The 17,447-nt window shown below is 41.3% G+C and overlaps 1 protein-coding gene across 2 annotated transcripts in view; it reads left to right on the forward strand.

Annotated features, from left to right (window-relative positions):
- The first annotated feature begins 2,426 nt into the window (after positions 1 to 2,426).
- Positions 2,427 to 17,447, forward strand: part of LOC140133534 (ATP-binding cassette sub-family B member 5-like) — a 42,027-nt gene continuing 27,006 nt past the window's right edge. Inside the window, exons 1-10 of one of the 2 annotated variants that reach the window (XM_072153823.1) lie at positions 2,427 to 2,527; positions 6,873 to 7,013; positions 8,033 to 8,090; positions 8,264 to 8,414; positions 14,375 to 14,417; positions 14,659 to 14,850; positions 14,934 to 15,105; positions 15,917 to 16,041; positions 16,128 to 16,302; positions 16,452 to 16,565. In XM_072153823.1, coding sequence (XP_072009924.1) covers positions 6,922 to 7,013; positions 8,033 to 8,090; positions 8,264 to 8,414; positions 14,375 to 14,417; positions 14,659 to 14,850; positions 14,934 to 15,105; positions 15,917 to 16,041; positions 16,128 to 16,302; positions 16,452 to 16,565 — 1,122 coding nt within the window. In that variant the 5' untranslated portion in view covers positions 2,427 to 2,527; positions 6,873 to 6,921. Of the gene's footprint in view, positions 2,528 to 4,114; positions 4,204 to 6,872; positions 7,014 to 8,032; positions 8,091 to 8,263; positions 8,415 to 14,374; positions 14,418 to 14,658; positions 14,851 to 14,933; positions 15,106 to 15,916; positions 16,042 to 16,127; positions 16,303 to 16,451; positions 16,566 to 17,447 lie in introns of those variants that run through there. The other variant, XM_072153824.1, reaches the window with a different exon arrangement.

Raw genomic sequence — 17,447 nt, forward strand, 5'->3', positions numbered from 1 at the left:
CAGACATAAGGTAGACCTGTTATATACAGAGCAATGCTTGTCAGAAATATACGCTGTATTCAGTTACGTATCTTCAATGGTAACTGAGCTGCAGTTACCTGGCATGACCACTGCACAGTCTGTGGTGTTGCATTTTTCCAGCCACACATTTCTTCCCATTCTACATTAACCCCTTCAATCAGCTTATCAGTGAGTGATGGTGGATGTGGGACCCCTACTGACCTTATTTTTATAAACTACATACTATACAATTATGTGTTCGATTGTTACTCACACATGTGAGTATACAAATATATATATTTTGGGTTTTTTTAAGGGGAAGAGGAGCCCCATTCAGATGTCTGCAATGGGGCCCAGCATCTCCTAGTTACACCATTAGGTGTTTGTGTTAATTTAGTGTTTGTTAATACTTTATATGTGTGTATATACTGTATGTGGAATAATATGATGTACATATACTATATGTGTGTGTATTTTATGAGTATATACGATATGTATGTATAAGATACATATAAGATATACACTCACTGGCCACTTTATTAGGTACACCATGCTAGTAACGGGTTGGACCCCCTTTTGCCTTCAGAACTGCCTCAATTCTTCGTGGCATAGATTCAACAAGGTGCTGGAAGCATTCCTCAGAGATTTTGGTCCATATTGACATGATGGCATCACACAGTTGCCGCAGATTTGTCGGCTGCACATCCATGATGCGAATCTCCCGTTCCACCACATTCCAAAGATGCTCTATTGGATTGAGATCTGGTGACTGTGGAGGCCATTTGACTGCAGTGAACTCATTGTCATGTTCAAGAAAGCAGTCTGAGATGATTCCAGCTTTAGGACATGGCGCATTATCCTGCTGAAAGTAGCCATCAGATGTTGGGTACATTGTGGTCATAAAGGGATGGACACGGTCAGCAACAATACTCAGGTAGGCTGTGGCGTTGCAACGATGCTCAATTGGTACCAAGGGGCCCAAAGAGTGCCAAGAAAATATTCCCCACACCATGACACCACCACCACCAGCCTGAACCGTTGATACAAGGCAGGATGGATCCATGCTTCATCATGCCTCAAAGCTCGACGTACTGTGCGTTCAGAGATGCTTTTCTGCCTACCTTGGTTGTAACGGGTGGCGATTTGAGTCACTGTTGCCTTACTATCAGCTCGAACCAGTCTGCCCATTCTCCTCTGACCTATGGCATCAACAAGGCATTTCTGCCCACAGAACTGCAGCTCACTGGATGTTTTTTCTTTTTCGGACCATTCTCTGTAAACCCTAGAGATGGTTGTGCGCGAAAATCCCAGTAGATCAGCAGTTTCTGAAATACTCGGACCAGCCCTTCTGGCACCAACAACCATGCCACGTTCAAAGGCACTCAAATCACCTTTCTTCCCCATACTGATGCTTGGTTTGAACTGCAGGAGATTGTCTTGACCATGTCTACATGCCTAAATGCACTGAGTTGCCGCCATGTGATTGGCTGATTAGAAATTAAGTGTTAACGAGCAGTTGGACAGGTGTAACTAAGAAAGTAGCCGGTGAGTGTATGTGTATATAATGTATGTAAGTGTATAAATATATACATTCATATATGAGTACATAAATGTATGTTTGGGTGTATAAATGTGTGTATTAATATAGAACTGTACGTGTGTATATAAGCTTATAAATATACGTGATTGTATAAACATATGTGAGTGTACAGCTATGTATATTTTCTGTAAGGGACCTCATTCAGAAGTCTGCTATGGGGCCCTGCTATTCCTACTTACGCCATTGGACGTAATACATGAGGTACAGTAAACAAGATAGCCAGAAAAGTAAAAAAGCTTTGAGATGAGATCATGACTGATATGAAAGAGTTAATCTACTGTACTTAAGAATGTGAATCATGTCCTTGCTACAACTATGATTCACTAAGGGTTTTAAATGAAGTGACCTCATTGTGAAAAAAATTAAATGATGGACGTTACTGTCTATTTAAGTAAAATGTTTTTTTTTTGTTTTTTTTTAAGAGAGAGTTTTAAGCATTTTTTTCTTAGTCCTCACAACTTTGTACTTTCTCCCGGATTTAACGTGAGAATTTGTGCTTAATCAGCCCAGACTGTGACCTTGCCTGTAGATAAGAAGAGAACAATGTTACAAGCTTTTTTCTTTGTCATTTACATTACACACGTGCCGACCCAGGCTTGTAATGTAGAAATATAAATATATATAAATATATTTAGTAATGTTCATCTTAGAATGAGCAGCGGTAAATCTCCAACTTATAAGATCAGTAAGACAGGACACCGTTGTGTATTTATAATAAACTATAATTATTTCATAACTAAGCTGAGACCACAGAGTTATACTGTCAAGGAATAGGAAGTGACCTCACTCATTCCTGAGTATGGAGATAAGTTCATGCCGATTGCACAATATCAGCCTTTACACTCAGCCGGTTTAATCATTACATGTCCTGCCTGTATATAAGAGCTGCCGGCTGTGAACTTGTACATTCCTCTTTCCTAGAATCAGGTCAGTAAGACAAATCTTTTTTTAACGTGGGTAGATCGCTTTCTAACTATCAAAAGGTCAGTCTTCTAAGTCTGTAAATATGAATTTGATTTATTATATGTTTTATTGGGATTTATTCATCTAATCGGTGGCAATTTCTAATCTTATGCTTATCAAGTTTATACCAAGTTTAACATTTTACAAACTTTTGTCACTATTTTTGTAGAAAATAAACACAATTACATGTTTTATTACAGGAGGGGGTTATGTGCTATTCTGGCTGGAAAAATAAATTCTGTACTAAATTGGCAACTATGAAGAGGTGGGATATGAATGAACAGTCAATGAGTGAACTGTCAGTTCCATCTAAATTTGTTGAATTTGGGAGTTTAGGCATGACAGTTGTCATGTAAGTCCATGAATGAACAGTCAATGAGTGAACTGTCAGTTCCATCTAAATTTGTTGAATTTGGGAGTTTAGGCATGACAGTTGTCATGTAAGTCCATTTGACCAGAAGTGTGGTGTACTCACTATTCCAGTTAGGGGTACCAACAAAAATAAGTCCAAAAATTAGGACAACCAATGCGGTAACATCGCCACCAACATGGGTGGTTATGGCTGTGTAGAGAGAACAATGGTTGGATTAGACAATTCGAGTACCAGAAGATCCTCTGCTGAGCCCAGGCTCTTTAACAGTACTGGAACCCAGAGGACTTTGTGATCTCAATATGAATGTGACTTGGGTCTATTTCAAAGGGATGATGAAGGATTGACACACAGGGGGTATTTATCAGAAGCCTTTGCTCGGCTGTGACAAACTACAAATGAATTCCTGACCCCTTCACTCCACTAAAGGTGCACTAACCTAAGTTTCTAATGACATTCTCTCAACCAAGTCCAAATGTCACTACTATGCACCTCACCTTCTCAGTTTGTCCTCTGCCTTTGACACTGTTGACCATGGACTTTGGTTCGACGTTCTATCATCCTTTGACATAGCCAACCAAGCTCTTTCCTGGATCATCTCATGCCATGGCGTAACTAGGAGAGGCAGGGCCCCATAGCAGACTTCTGAATAGGGCTCCCAACCCCTCAGAAAATACACATATTTATATGATCACACATTTATACACACATACATCCATATATACAATCATGCACACACATATAATCACATATATATATATATATATATATATATATATATATATATATATATAAATTTATAGATGTATTCATTTATACACTTACCTCTGTCCATAGTCTATGCCACAATATCTTTGACCAACCCCCACCCTACAAAGAGCAATTCTAAAGGAAGAGCTACTAAACCTGACCAACCGTCTAAAAACAACTACAGCAACAAGTTGTGAAATCAAAGATGAGAAGAGGGAACCCATGGATCATGTACCCCCTCAAAGGTGTGAACACAAAGGCAAATAAGACTAGACATACACCAAAAACCTGGGATAAGTGTACATGGTACAGTAAATATATTTATTTGAACGTGCCAATAACACAGATAATCACCATGGCAAAAAATCCTGTCCATTCCTGCACAATGGAATAGTAAATAAGAAAGTAATAGTAACAGTTAGACATGCAGACAGTTAGAAACATGCACAGTTAGATCATGCAGACCGAGCATTTGACCATGTAGAGAAGACAGGAGACCACCTAGAGAAGACAGCCAATGGTAAGTGTGTCAGTGGAGAGAGAAACCCACTAGTATCCATACATGAAGTAGCTTACTCAAGGTATAGTAAGGATATGTGATGAATAAAGTGCTAACGAAAAAACATATAAAGCCATCTACAACCTGTATCTTTCTAAAAGCTTGGACCTTATCAACCAATACCCTTACGCAGTTAATCTATTAATTGAGACCTCATTTTAAATTATTATATTATCTGCTCCTCTATCAACCATCTCAAAGATTTCTTCTGTGTTATTCTGTAACTTCTTACCCAAACACATCAGAATGTCTCCTATTAGTGATGAGCGGACCCAAACCCCAATTATTAGAAGTTCCGAACCAGGTGCATGATCAGCTGAAAAACCCCCCTCCCTCCCCACCCACCATTAATGCCAGAGCACCACCATTTTGGGGGAAATGTTGCTTGGGAACAATGATCCTCCCCAAAATGGTAGTGTTGGCATCGATTGCAAGTGTCACTGCTCAAATTTTTAAGGGGTCTGCTCTTCACCATCACACTATTAACTACACTTCAAACCTTCAAATTAACCTAAAAAAATCAACTTACAACCCATAACATAACACATAACATAACTTTTATCATAAGTACATTAAAGTTTTGTGTCTATTGTAACTTGTTCTACTTGTTTTATGCATTGAAGGTAAACCCATTTCCCAATGTAAAGCACCATGGGATGTCGGATTATAAATATAAAATAATAGAGTTAATGCCGGCTAAGACAGAAAGGTATCAGAACACAAAATGCATTGCAGATAGAGCTGATAGGGCTGTATACAGGGATTTGTTTCCACAGGGGTATATATACCACTGATATAATATGCTCCCAATGAAGCAAGCCGAAACACGTGTTGGTTGGTGTCCACCCTTGGTCTGTATATACCTGTATATGTGTCCCTTGCCCTCTGTTATTCCTCTGGATAATGTGCAATACTTGTTTTTAAGCAAATACCTTGACTAGTTCAGGTGACTAGACCTTCTATACATCTATACAGGCTTATTGTGATTTATTTGCTATGTATATTTAGTTATTTTGACCATTGGTGGACCTTTTTTGTGCATGTTGTCTTTTTAAAAGGATTTATTTTAATTGATCTTATAAAGTGTCATCTTATGCAATTTTGGTTTTTGTTTCTTTTTTTGTGGTGTTATTTGATTTTGCAAACAATCCATTTGATTTGGTGGGGGTGTATTGTGTGCTCTTTTCATTTCCCTGGCTACCTCATGGCTATGAGAAGATGGTATCATCTCTTCAGTTGGACCCAGCTTATCCATGTACATCTGTGTTCTTTTACCTTCATTGGATCCTGTGTGACCAATCTGTGTAATTTGTATAATATTTAAGACCTGTTCACATGGCCATAACATGCATATACACTCACTGGCCACTTTATTAGGTACACCATGCTAGTAACGGGTTGAACCCCCTTTTGCCTTCAGAACTGCCTCAATTCTTCGTGGCATAGATTCAACAAGGTGCTTGAAGCATTCCTCAGAGATTTTGGCCCATATTAACATGATGGCATCACACAGTTGCCGCAGATTTGTCGGCTGCACATCCATGATGCGAATCTCCCGTTCCACCACATCCCAAAGATGCTCTATTGGATTGAGATCTGGTGACTGTGGAGGCCATTGGAGTATAGTGAACTCATTGTCATGTTCAAGAAAGCAGTCTGAGATGATTCCAGCTTTATGACATGGCGCATTATCCTGCTGAAAGTAGCCATCAGATGTTGGGTACATTGTGGTCATAAAGGGATGGACATGGTCAGCAACAATACTCAGGTAGGCTGTGGCGTTGCAACGATGCTCAATTGGTACCAAGGGGCCCAAAGAGTCCCAAGAAAATATTCCCCACACCATGACACCACCACCACCAGCCTGAACCGTTGATACAAGGCAGGATGGATCCATGCTTTCATGTTGTTGACGCCAAATTCTGACCCTACCATCCGAATGTCGCAGCAGAAATCGAGACTCATCAGACCAGGCAACGTTTTTCCAATCTTCTACTGTCCAATTTCGATGAGCTTGTGCAAATTGTAGCCTCAGTTTCCTGTTCTTAGCTGAAAGGAGTGGCACCCGGTGTGTTCTTCTGCTGCTGTAGCCCATCTGCCTCAAAGTTCGACGTACTGTGCGTTCAGAGATGCTCTTCTGCCTACCCTGGTTGTAACGGGTGGCAATTTGAGTCACTGTTGCCTTTCTATCAGCTTGAACCAGTCTGCCCATTCTCCTCTGACCTCTGGCATCAACAAGGCATTTCCGCCCACAGAACTGCCGCTGAATGGATGTTTTCTCTTTTTCGGACCATTCTCTGTAAACCCTAGAGATGGTTGTGCGTGAAAATCCCAGTAGATCAGCAGTTTCTGAAATACTCAGACCAGCCCTTCTGGCACCAACAACCATGCCACGTTCAAAGGCACTCAAATCACCTTTCTTCCCCATACTGATGCTCGGTTTGAACTGCAGGAGATTGTCTTGACCATGTCTACATGCCTAAATGCACTGAGTTGCCGCCATGTGATTGGCTGATTCGAAATTAAGTGTTAACGAGCAGTTGGACAGGTGTACCTATTAAAGTGGCCGGTGAGTGTATATTAGCATAGCATATTCAAATTATTTACATGATATAATTTTTTTTCTCTAGATTGTTATCTTTCTTAGTGGTTATCTCGGTTATCCAACTTACAGAAACCATGGGCGAAGTAAGCGATCCTCACGCAAAAGTAAATAATAGTTTCCCCAACAAACAAGAAACTTCACAGGAGGAAACAGAAGAAACCAGCGGGTACGGTAGTTCAGTATACACCAATTTTGTTACCACCCCTATTGAAAGATAAAATTTACATTAGAATATTTAATTTATGATCCACTCTGGTGTATAATGTAAGGCTTTACTATATCTGTCTTTCTAACTGTCTCTACACACACACACAGGGGCTTATTTACTAAGGGTCCCGTGGCCGCATTAACATCAGGTTTTCGGACGTTTTCGGGGATTGCGCCACTGGGACAGGCATTTAGAAGGGGATTGTGTCAGACGCAATCGGATTTTGGCGCATCTGCGTCGGCTTTCATGCGACAGAAATCGGGGGGCGAAGGTGTACTCCAGCGGACCTGATCAGGGAAGTGACACGTGCAGGAAATTGGGCACGCGATCTTATTGACTCGTGCTGGAGTGCATGATCATCAGAACTCCGTCGGCTGGGTAAGTAAATGTGCCCCATACTGTACATATAGGCCCGCCAGTATTCTGCACATTCTTTTCAGTGTAAACTGTAAACTTTGTGGCGCAGACTGCACTATAACCAACACAACACAAAATTCTACACTCAAGGGGATGTTCTGGTGCTCAGTCGGACCGTGCGCCACATTTAACATGCAAAGTCCAACAGAATTGTGGTGAAACCCCCCCCCCCCCCCATGTTAAAGGTGCACCAAAAAAAAGGTGCACTCTGTCGGAGCAGTGCAGGGGGCAGCAGATCAATGAAGAACGGTTGCCAGAAATCCTGAATCTGGCACCCCCTGCACACTACACAGGCAACTGCACATAGTACAGACTGCACTGTTTTTAGCATATGTGGGCCACAGAACCACAGAACATGCTATATATTTCAGCCAATAGAAATATTAAAGTTTTCACAAAAAAGATGTGAAAATATATGCATGTGACAGAAAGCTCATGCAAATTATATACAGTGAGCAGGGGGCATCTTCCATAGTGTATAGTGGGGGATTAAACACTTCTACTGGAGAGTTTCATATATATAATATACTAACCACAATGTTTCTATGATTTCTTCTTAGTGATAATGAAAAAAATAAGAAAAAAGAAAAACTAAAGGCAGTCGGACCAGTTGAAATTGTAAGTAATTGAAAGTGTTGAAGAAAATGGTAAACACTAAATTCTGTGATTGTTCTCTCTGATGGCTTTGGGCTCATCATTATTACTAAGATAGCAAAGATATCAGCCATTAAAATAGTTTGCTATATTGTATCAGTACAGTGTCTTGAATGTCTATCCCTTTCTTTTCTTAGTTTCGATATGCGAGTCGCCTGGATATTTTCTACATGATTGTTGGATTTCTTGGAGCTGTAGGGAATGGTATATGCCAGCCTCTGATGCTTGTTGTGTTTGGTGAAATGACGGACATTATTGTGTGTTACAACTCATCGATCCAAAATACGAGTAAGTCTGATGCGTCATTCTTACCAAAACATTGGAATGTTCTAATAACATTTCTGAACAGAAACATGAATAAAACATTTCCCAGGCATATATACTACCCTGTTTCCCCTAAAATAAGACATCCCCCGAAAATAAGACCTAGTGCAATAATGTTCAGGCTTAGAAATATAAGGCCTCCCCTGAAAATAAGACCTAGCGGCAGTCATTGTAGCAGCTTCCCCCACGCCATACATTAGTATTAGTAAATCTTTTAGATGATGCAGAAGGTTGTGCTATGGGGAAGAATTCAAGGAATTAAATCACTGGATGTTGTGCTGCAAATGTGACCCCAGCAGCCACAAGGATAAGAAGGGTCATTAATGGGAAGTGCTTTACTAAACATGAGAGATTGGGGTCACAAGAAATACAGCATGAAATTCAGAGTTTGGAGAGTTATAAGGATGTTTGAGAAGTTGATTTGTTGTTCAATGATAAATGTAAATTCTTGTTCATGGAAAAAGAAGACATCCCCTGAAAATAAGACCTAGTGCCTCTTTAGGAGCAAAAATTAATATAAGACACTGGGGCACATTTACTTACCCGGCCCATTCGCGATCCAGCGGCGCGTTCTCTGCGGTGGATTCGGATCTATGAAGGCAGTTCCTCCGCCGTCCACCAGGTGGCGCTGCTGCGCTGAAAATCTTCTGAACGCGCCGAAATGCACCACCTCGGACCAGGTGAAGGTAAGCGCTTCGCAAGCGACACTTTTCGGGTTTTTAAATGCGGCGGTTTTTCCGAATACGTCGGGTTTTCGTTCGGCCACGCCCCCCGATTTCCGTCGCGCGCATGCCGGCGCCGATGCGCCACAATCCGATCGCGTGCGCCAAAAACCCAGGGCAATTCAGGTACAATCGGCGCAAATCGGAAATATTCGGGTAACACGTCGGGAAAACGCGAATCGTGCCCTTAGTAAATGACCCCCACTGTCTTATTTTCGGGGAAACAGGGTATATATGGGAAATTGGGGACATGTATCATGCATCATAGTATGATGTATTATTGAGACATTTGGAAGATCATGCCTTTTTTCTTGTGATACATGTTCAGTTTTGCCCATCCAGGCAGGCGCAATTTTTGGCTTCTTTTTGAGACTTTTTTTTCAAATGTCTTAAATCCAAATGGACACAAGCCATGTGAGGGGGTTATATACAGGAGAGTATACAAGCCATGTGAGGGGTTATAAACAGGAGAGGATACAAGCCACGTGAGGGGTTATATACAGGAGAGGATACAAGCCATGTGAGGGGTTATATACAGGAGATGATACAAGCCATGTATGGGGGCTATATAAAAGAGAGGACACAAGTCATGTGAGGGGGTTATATACAGGAGAGGACACAAGCCATGTGATGGGGTTATATACAGGAGAGGACACAAGCCATGTGAGGAGGTTATATACAGGAGAGGATACAAGCCATGTGAGGGGTTATATACAGGAAAGGATACAAGCCATGTGAGGGGTTATATACAGGAGATGATACAAGCCATGTATGGGGGTATATAAAAGAGAGGACACAAGTCATGTGAGGGGGTTATATACAGGAGAGGACACAAGCCATGTGATGGGGTTATATACAGGAGAGGACACAAGCCTGGTGAGGGGGTTATATACAGGAGAGGATACAAGCCATGTGAGGGGGTTATATACAGGAGAGGATACAAGCCATGTGAGGGGGTTATATACAGGAGAGGACACAAGCCTGGAGAGGGGGTTATATACAGGAAAGGATACAAGCCATGTGAGGGGGTTATATACAGGAGAGGATACAAGCCATGTAAGGGGGTTATATATATAGGAGAGGATACAAGCCATGTGAGGGGGTTATACATATAGGAGAGGACACAAGTCACGTGAGGGGGGTTATATACAGGAGAGGATACAAGCCATGTGAGAGGTTATATACAGGAGAGGATACAAGCCATGTGAGGTGTTATATACAGGAGAGGATACAAGCCACGTGAGGGGGTTATATACAGGAGAGGATACAAGCCAGGTGAGGGGGTTATATACAGGAGTGGACACAAGCCATGTAAGGGGGTTATATACAGGAGTGGACACAAGTCTTGTAAGGGGGTTATATACAGGAGAGGACACAAGTCATGTGAGGGGGTTATATACAGGAGAGGACACAAGCCATGTGAGGGGGTTATATATATAGGAGAGGACACAAGTCACATGAGGGTTACATACAGGAGAGGACACAAGCCATGTAAGGGGGTTATATACAGGAGTGGACACAAGTCATGTGAGGGGGTTATATACAGGAGAGGACACAAGCCATGTGAGGGGGTTATATATATAGGAGAGGACACAAGTCACATGAGGGGGTTATATACAGGAGTGGACACAAGTCATGTAAGGGGGTTATATACAGGGGAGGAAACAAGTCATGTGAGGGGGTTATATACAGGAGAGGATACAAGTCATGTAAGGGGGTTATATACAGGGGAGGATACAAGTCATGTGAGGGGGTTATATACAGGAGTGGACACAAGCCATGTAAGGGGTTATATACAGGAGTGGACACAAGTCATGTAAGGGGGTTATATACAGGAGAGGACACAAGCCATGTGAGGGGGTTATATACAGGAGTGGACACAAGTCATGTAAGGGGGTTATATACAGGAGAGGACACAAGTTATATGAGGGGGTTATATACAGGAGAGGATACAAGCCATGTGAGGGGGTTATATATATAGGAGAGGACACAAGTCACATGAGGGGGTTATATATAGGAGAGGACACAAGTCACGTGAGGGGGGTTATATACAGGAGAGGATACAAGCCATGTGAGAGGTTATATACAGTAGAGGATACAAGCCATGTGAGGTGTTATATACAGGAGAGGATACAAGCCACGTGAGGGGGTTATATACAGGAGTGGACACAAGCCATGTAAGGGGGTTATATACAGGAGTGGACACAAGTCATGTAAGGGGGTTATATACAGGAGAGGATACAAGCCATGTAAGGGGGTTATATATATAGGAGAGGATACAAGCCATGTGAGGGGGTTATACATATAGGAGAGGACACAAGTCACGTGAGGGGGGTTATATACAGGAGAGGATACAAGCCATGTGAGAGGTTATATACAGGAGAGGATACAAGCCATGTGAGGTGTTATATACAGGAGAGGATACAAGCCACGTGAGGGGGTTATATACAGGAGAGGATACAAGCCAGGTGAGGGGGTTATATACAGGAGTGGACACAAGCCATGTAAGGGGGTTATATACAGGAGTGGACACAAGTCTTGTAAGGGGGTTATATACAGGAGAGGACACAAGTCATGTGAGGGGGTTATATACAGGAGAGGACACAAGCCATGTGAGGGGGTTATATATATAGGAGAGGACACAAGTCACATGAGGGTTACATACAGGAGAGGACACAAGCCATGTAAGGGGGTTATATACAGGAGTGGACACAAGTCATGTGAGGGGGTTATATACAGGAGAGGACACAAGCCATGTGAGGGGGTTATATATATAGGAGAGGACACAAGTCACATGAGGGGGTTATATACAGGAGTGGACACAAGTCATGTAAGGGGGTTATATACAGGGGAGGAAACAAGTCATGTGAGGGGGTTATATACAGGAGAGGATACAAGTCATGTAAGGGGGTTATATACAGGGGAGGATACAAGTCATGTGAGGGGGTTATATACAGGAGTGGACACAAGCCATGTAAGGGGTTATATACAGGAGTGGACACAAGTCATGTAAGGGGGTTATATACAGGAGAGGACACAAGCCATGTGAGGGGGTTATATACAGGAGTGGACACAAGTCATGTAAGGGGGTTATATACAGGAGAGGACACAAGTTATATGAGGGGGTTATATACAGGAGAGGATACAAGCCATGTGAGGGGGTTATATATATAGGAGAGGACACAAGTCACATGAGGGGGTTATATATAGGAGAGGACACAAGTCACGTGAGGGGGGTTATATACAGGAGAGGATACAAGCCATGTGAGAGGTTATATACAGTAGAGGATACAAGCCATGTGAGGTGTTATATACAGGAGAGGATACAAGCCACGTGAGGGGGTTATATACAGGAGTGGACACAAGCCATGTAAGGGGGTTATATACAGGAGTGGACACAAGTCATGTAAGGGGGTTATATACAGGAGAGGACACAAGTCATGTGAGGGGGTTATATACAGGAGAGGACACAAGCCATGTGAGGGGGTTATATATATAGGAGAGGACACAAGTCACATGAGGGTTATATACAGGAGAGGACACAAGCCATGTAAGGGGGTTATATACAGGAGTGGACACAAGTCATGTGAGGGGGTTATATACAGGAGAGGACACAAGCCATGTGAGGGGGTTATATATATAGGAGAGGACACAAGTCACATGAGGGGGTTATATACAGGAGTGGACACAAGTCATGTAAGGGGGTTATATACAGGGGAGGAAACAAGTCATGTGAGGGGGTTATATACAGGAGAGGATACAAGTCATGTAGGGGGTTATATACAGGGGAGGATACAAGTCATGTGAGGGGGTTATATACAGGAGTGGACACAAGCCATGTAAGGGGTTATATACAGGAGTGGACACAAGTCATGTAAGGGGGTTATATACAGGAGAGGACACAAGCCATGTGAGGGGGTTATATACAGGAGTGGACACAAGTCATGTAAGGGGGTTATATACAGGAGAGGACACAAGTCATGTGAGGGGGTTATATACAGGAGAGGATACAAGCCATGTGAGGGGGTTATATATATAGGAGAGGACACAAGTCACATGAGGGGGTTATATACAGGAGAGGATACAACCCATGTGAGGGGGTTATATACAGGAGAGGATACAAGCCACGTGAGGGGGTTATATACAGGAGAGGATACAAGTCATGTGAGGGGTTATATACAGGAGAGAATACAAGCCATGTGAGGGGGTTATATACAGGAGAGGATACAAGCCACGTGAGGGGTTATATACAGGAGAGGATACAAGCCATTTAAGGGGGTTATGTGCAGGAGAGGACACAAGTTATTTAAGGGGGTTATATACAGGAGAGGACACAAGCCATGTAAGGGGGTTATATGCAGGAGAGGACACTACTGTAAATTTTTAATTTGAGGCTGTGTCCTGCATTTTTAAGCACTCTAGTCACACCCCAGGGAGATGACAACATATGAGGCTGCTGTCACACGTGGTGTTAAGAGTGAGATCACACGCTGCGTTTTGATTGCATTTTAATTGCGTTTTGAAACATTACAACAGCTGAGGAGAGGTGATTTGCCCAATTGCATTACTGTTAACATTTGCATTTACAAAAACATAGTAAACGTGATGTTAACATATGTGTTAACATCACTTTCACCTTCAAAATTCCTGAAAAGTCTCTTCTGCACATGTGGTTCGAAAGCAGGAAAAGATGGAAGCAGTTTTCATGGGTTAAGGTCCTTCTGAGTGGTGGGTGGTTTGGCGGGTGGTTTGGGTCCCCATAGCCCCCTATAATGTTTAGGCCCGGAATACCGCCTAAATGGTCTATAATATAATCAACTACTAGGATTATGGAGGAAACCTTGACGTATGAAAATAGTGAAGATTGTCAAGTGTAAGAGGTTCTGTAGAGGTATATCAAGCGTTGACGCTTCCTTCAAATCTGTGAGAGGTATGGAAACAGCAGAGCAAAGCCTCTTAGACATGACCACACCTACTATGGCTAACTCACATCTCTATAGCCTTCTACTGGGTACATTCCCGTGGCGGTGAGGCACAGTGCCTCCACACCGAGTACATCGCAACTGCCTTTAAGGTCCTTTTCTTGCCCATCTTTACAACCACACACAACTTTTCACATTTATCACATATCTGTAGCTGGAAAACTCTTTTACCTGTAATAAATTGCAGTACAATACTAAGGATCTTCTTATTTTTCCACAGCTGAGTGTCAAAATTTCAGATCCCTCCCTGAACAGATGACCATGTAAGTATTTTGATCTATACTATTCTCAGTGATATTTGCTTTGAGGGAATACAGACTACAAATATATTGATTCTTACTGGTTTGAAATGTGTCAGATCTGTATTTTACATGTTTTTAACTAAGATACAATAAAAGAAGCATTTTTGTAAATTTTTCTATTTGGAGTCTGCCCAGTGTTGGACTTTTTCTAACAACTATGAGGGAATAACTGTATGTATAATGGTGTCACTTGTATCACCAGCTATGCCCTGTACTACATTGGGATAGGAGCGGCTGTCTTGCTCTGCGGTTATCTCCAAGTATCTCTGTGGGTTTTAGCTGCAGCAAAACAGACAAGGAGGATGAGGAAGATGTTTTTCCATTCAGTGTTGTCCCAAGATATTAGTTGGTTTGATGTCACCAAATCTGGAGAACTGAACACTCGTCTTACAGAGTAAGAGACCTCAGTATTTCCTATATCTCTTTAGCCATTTGTGAAAAGCTGAATATTATTTACATCAAGAATTGTTTTTGTAGAGACGTCAACAAAATCAATGATGGAATAGGAGATAAAGTCGGCCATCTTGTACAGAATGCTACCTCTACTATAGGAGGACTAGTGATTGGATTAGTCAAAGGTTGGCAACTTGCCCTGGTCATATTGGCCACAAGTCCTCTGGTGGCACTTTCAACTGCGCTTTGTTCCAAGGTAAAGCCTTCTGTTTGAATTTAAAACCTAAAGCCAATTTATAATTACCTGTTAAATACAGAATAGGACATTGGTTTTCAGTTTCCTATTCCAAAAGCCATAACTTTTATATATTTCTATTAAAAAACGTTATGGGGACTTGTTATCTGTGGGACAAATTGTACTCCCTAGTGGCAATGTTAAATATTCTGTAAAGTATAAAATGAAACATGTCTTTGCATCGCATTCTTTTAAATTCATATATTTTGGGTGGCAAAATAGCAAAAAAGTTTGATAAGGAATTTTTTTCCTGCTTTGGTATTCATGGTATATGAATAATGTTCTATTTTAATATAATCGGCCATTTAGGTGGCGGACTTACCTAATACGTTTATTAATTTATTTTTGTCTACTTACATGTTCATTCTAGGAATGGAGGGTGATTTAAATGTTTCCTTTTTAAAAAGAAAAATTGTATTATTTTAATTTTTGCAAATATTTGGTTGTTGGAACCATAGGGGGTCTGATTGCTCATACAATAAACTACAATACAACCATATTGCCTTAAATAGTCAATATATTTTAACACCCTGCTGGAGAGGCTCCCAGATATTGGCAAGTGTATGCTGTACAATGCTGGGAAATTTCAGAAACTTTCTTGATGAAATGAATGGTGTAGATTTCAATCATGTTTTACATTAGTTTCTGGGGGAAATTACAATGAAGCCCCACACAGCACCATTTATCTTGTTATTATCTATTAAAAGAGGCCAGATGGTCACAGGGACAGATGACTGATCATGTCCTATTCTACATATATCCCACTCTTTAGATGATGGTATCACTGACTAGTAAGGAACTGACTGCTTATGCAAAAGCTGGATCTGTAGCCGAGGAGGTCCTTTCATCAGTACGGACTGTGGTGGCCTTTGGAGGACAGGAGAAAGAAATACAAAGGTACATTTTTTATAAATGCCCACATACAATAACTTTTTGGATAAACGTACTGAGTTATTTTAATAGTGTCTTCTCATATTTTCCAGATACACAAATAATTTAGGTGAAGCCAGAAATATTGGAATAAAAAAGGCCATTACGTCTCAGTTGGCTGTTGGTTTTATGTACTTTATTATTTATGCTTCTTATGCACTTGGATTTTGGTATGGATCAGTATTAATCTTAGGAGGAAATGGATATACCATCGGAGATGTTCTTGTGGTGAGTTTCCAGATTTCAAATATGATTTCATATTGTTTTGTACAACCAAGATGTCTGGGTCAATAACAAAATTATTCCTTAAAAAAATCTCAGACAGAATTCTGCAATGAAATGATTTACATAGTGTGTTTTTAATCTCCTCTCTGCAGGTCCTATTCAGTATTGTCCTTAGCAGTTATTGTGTGGGTCAGGCTGCTTCTCATCTTGATGCCTTCTCAGTGGCAAGAGGAGCTGCTTATAGCATATTCCATACCATTGACCAGGTAAAGTGTTAAGAAATATCATTGGAAACTTTGGAACTTTACTGTTAAATCAACATTTCTACAGATTAAAGGAATAACAATCTTGATTGTTGGGGTCTGACTGCAGGGGACCCAACTGATCACGAGAATGTGGGTCTCTTTCTTATGAATTGAGCACGTTGGTTATCTCTGGCACTCACAGACAGTGAATTGGGATGCTATGCTTATCAATTTTGACATTACGTCAGTTTTGAATGAATTAAGGATGTGACAAAAGTTTGGACTGGAAGGTGCCAGTCAGTAGCAGGCAGGAAGGCAGAAGTGAAGTTCATTGGATGTTTTATTAGGGTATAAAACAGGATAACACGCCTCAAGGGCGCGCAAGCAGTTTGCACAGAAAAGAATGTGATACATTAGACAGAAAACTGGTGCAACGGCCTTAGTAAATGTGCCCCACTGTATTACTCTTTGTGGACATTTTGACTTATCTAGATGCCTTGATTATTCCTGAACAGGGATTCTTTTGACCACTATTAACAATCCTAGACAGAGAAAATACCCACACCTATTTGGGTGTGAGTTCCTGTATTCCTTGGCCTGGTTATGATTTTAACATAAATACTACCCTAGCAAAGTTGTATCTGTATTTTTGTCACTATTATAGCTTAGTATTGAATGGAGCATCATTGATTAGTAAGAACGGGGCCAACATTCCTGTGATCAATGGGAGTCCGCATCCCCCAAGTCAGATTGTTATCCCTATCTTATGGATAAAGGATTAGAATCAAACTGTGTACAACACCTTTAACCCCTTTTCTAGAGAGATAAGTGACCACCATAAGTGTCTGGCTTTACATCCGTATTCCGGTTGAGATCAGCTGTTGAGAGTGTATAAGAAGCTTC

Source organism: Engystomops pustulosus, chromosome 5 (assembly GCF_040894005.1).
Source record: "Engystomops pustulosus chromosome 5, aEngPut4.maternal, whole genome shotgun sequence".
Lineage (NCBI taxonomy): Eukaryota > Metazoa > Chordata > Amphibia > Anura > Leptodactylidae > Engystomops > Engystomops pustulosus.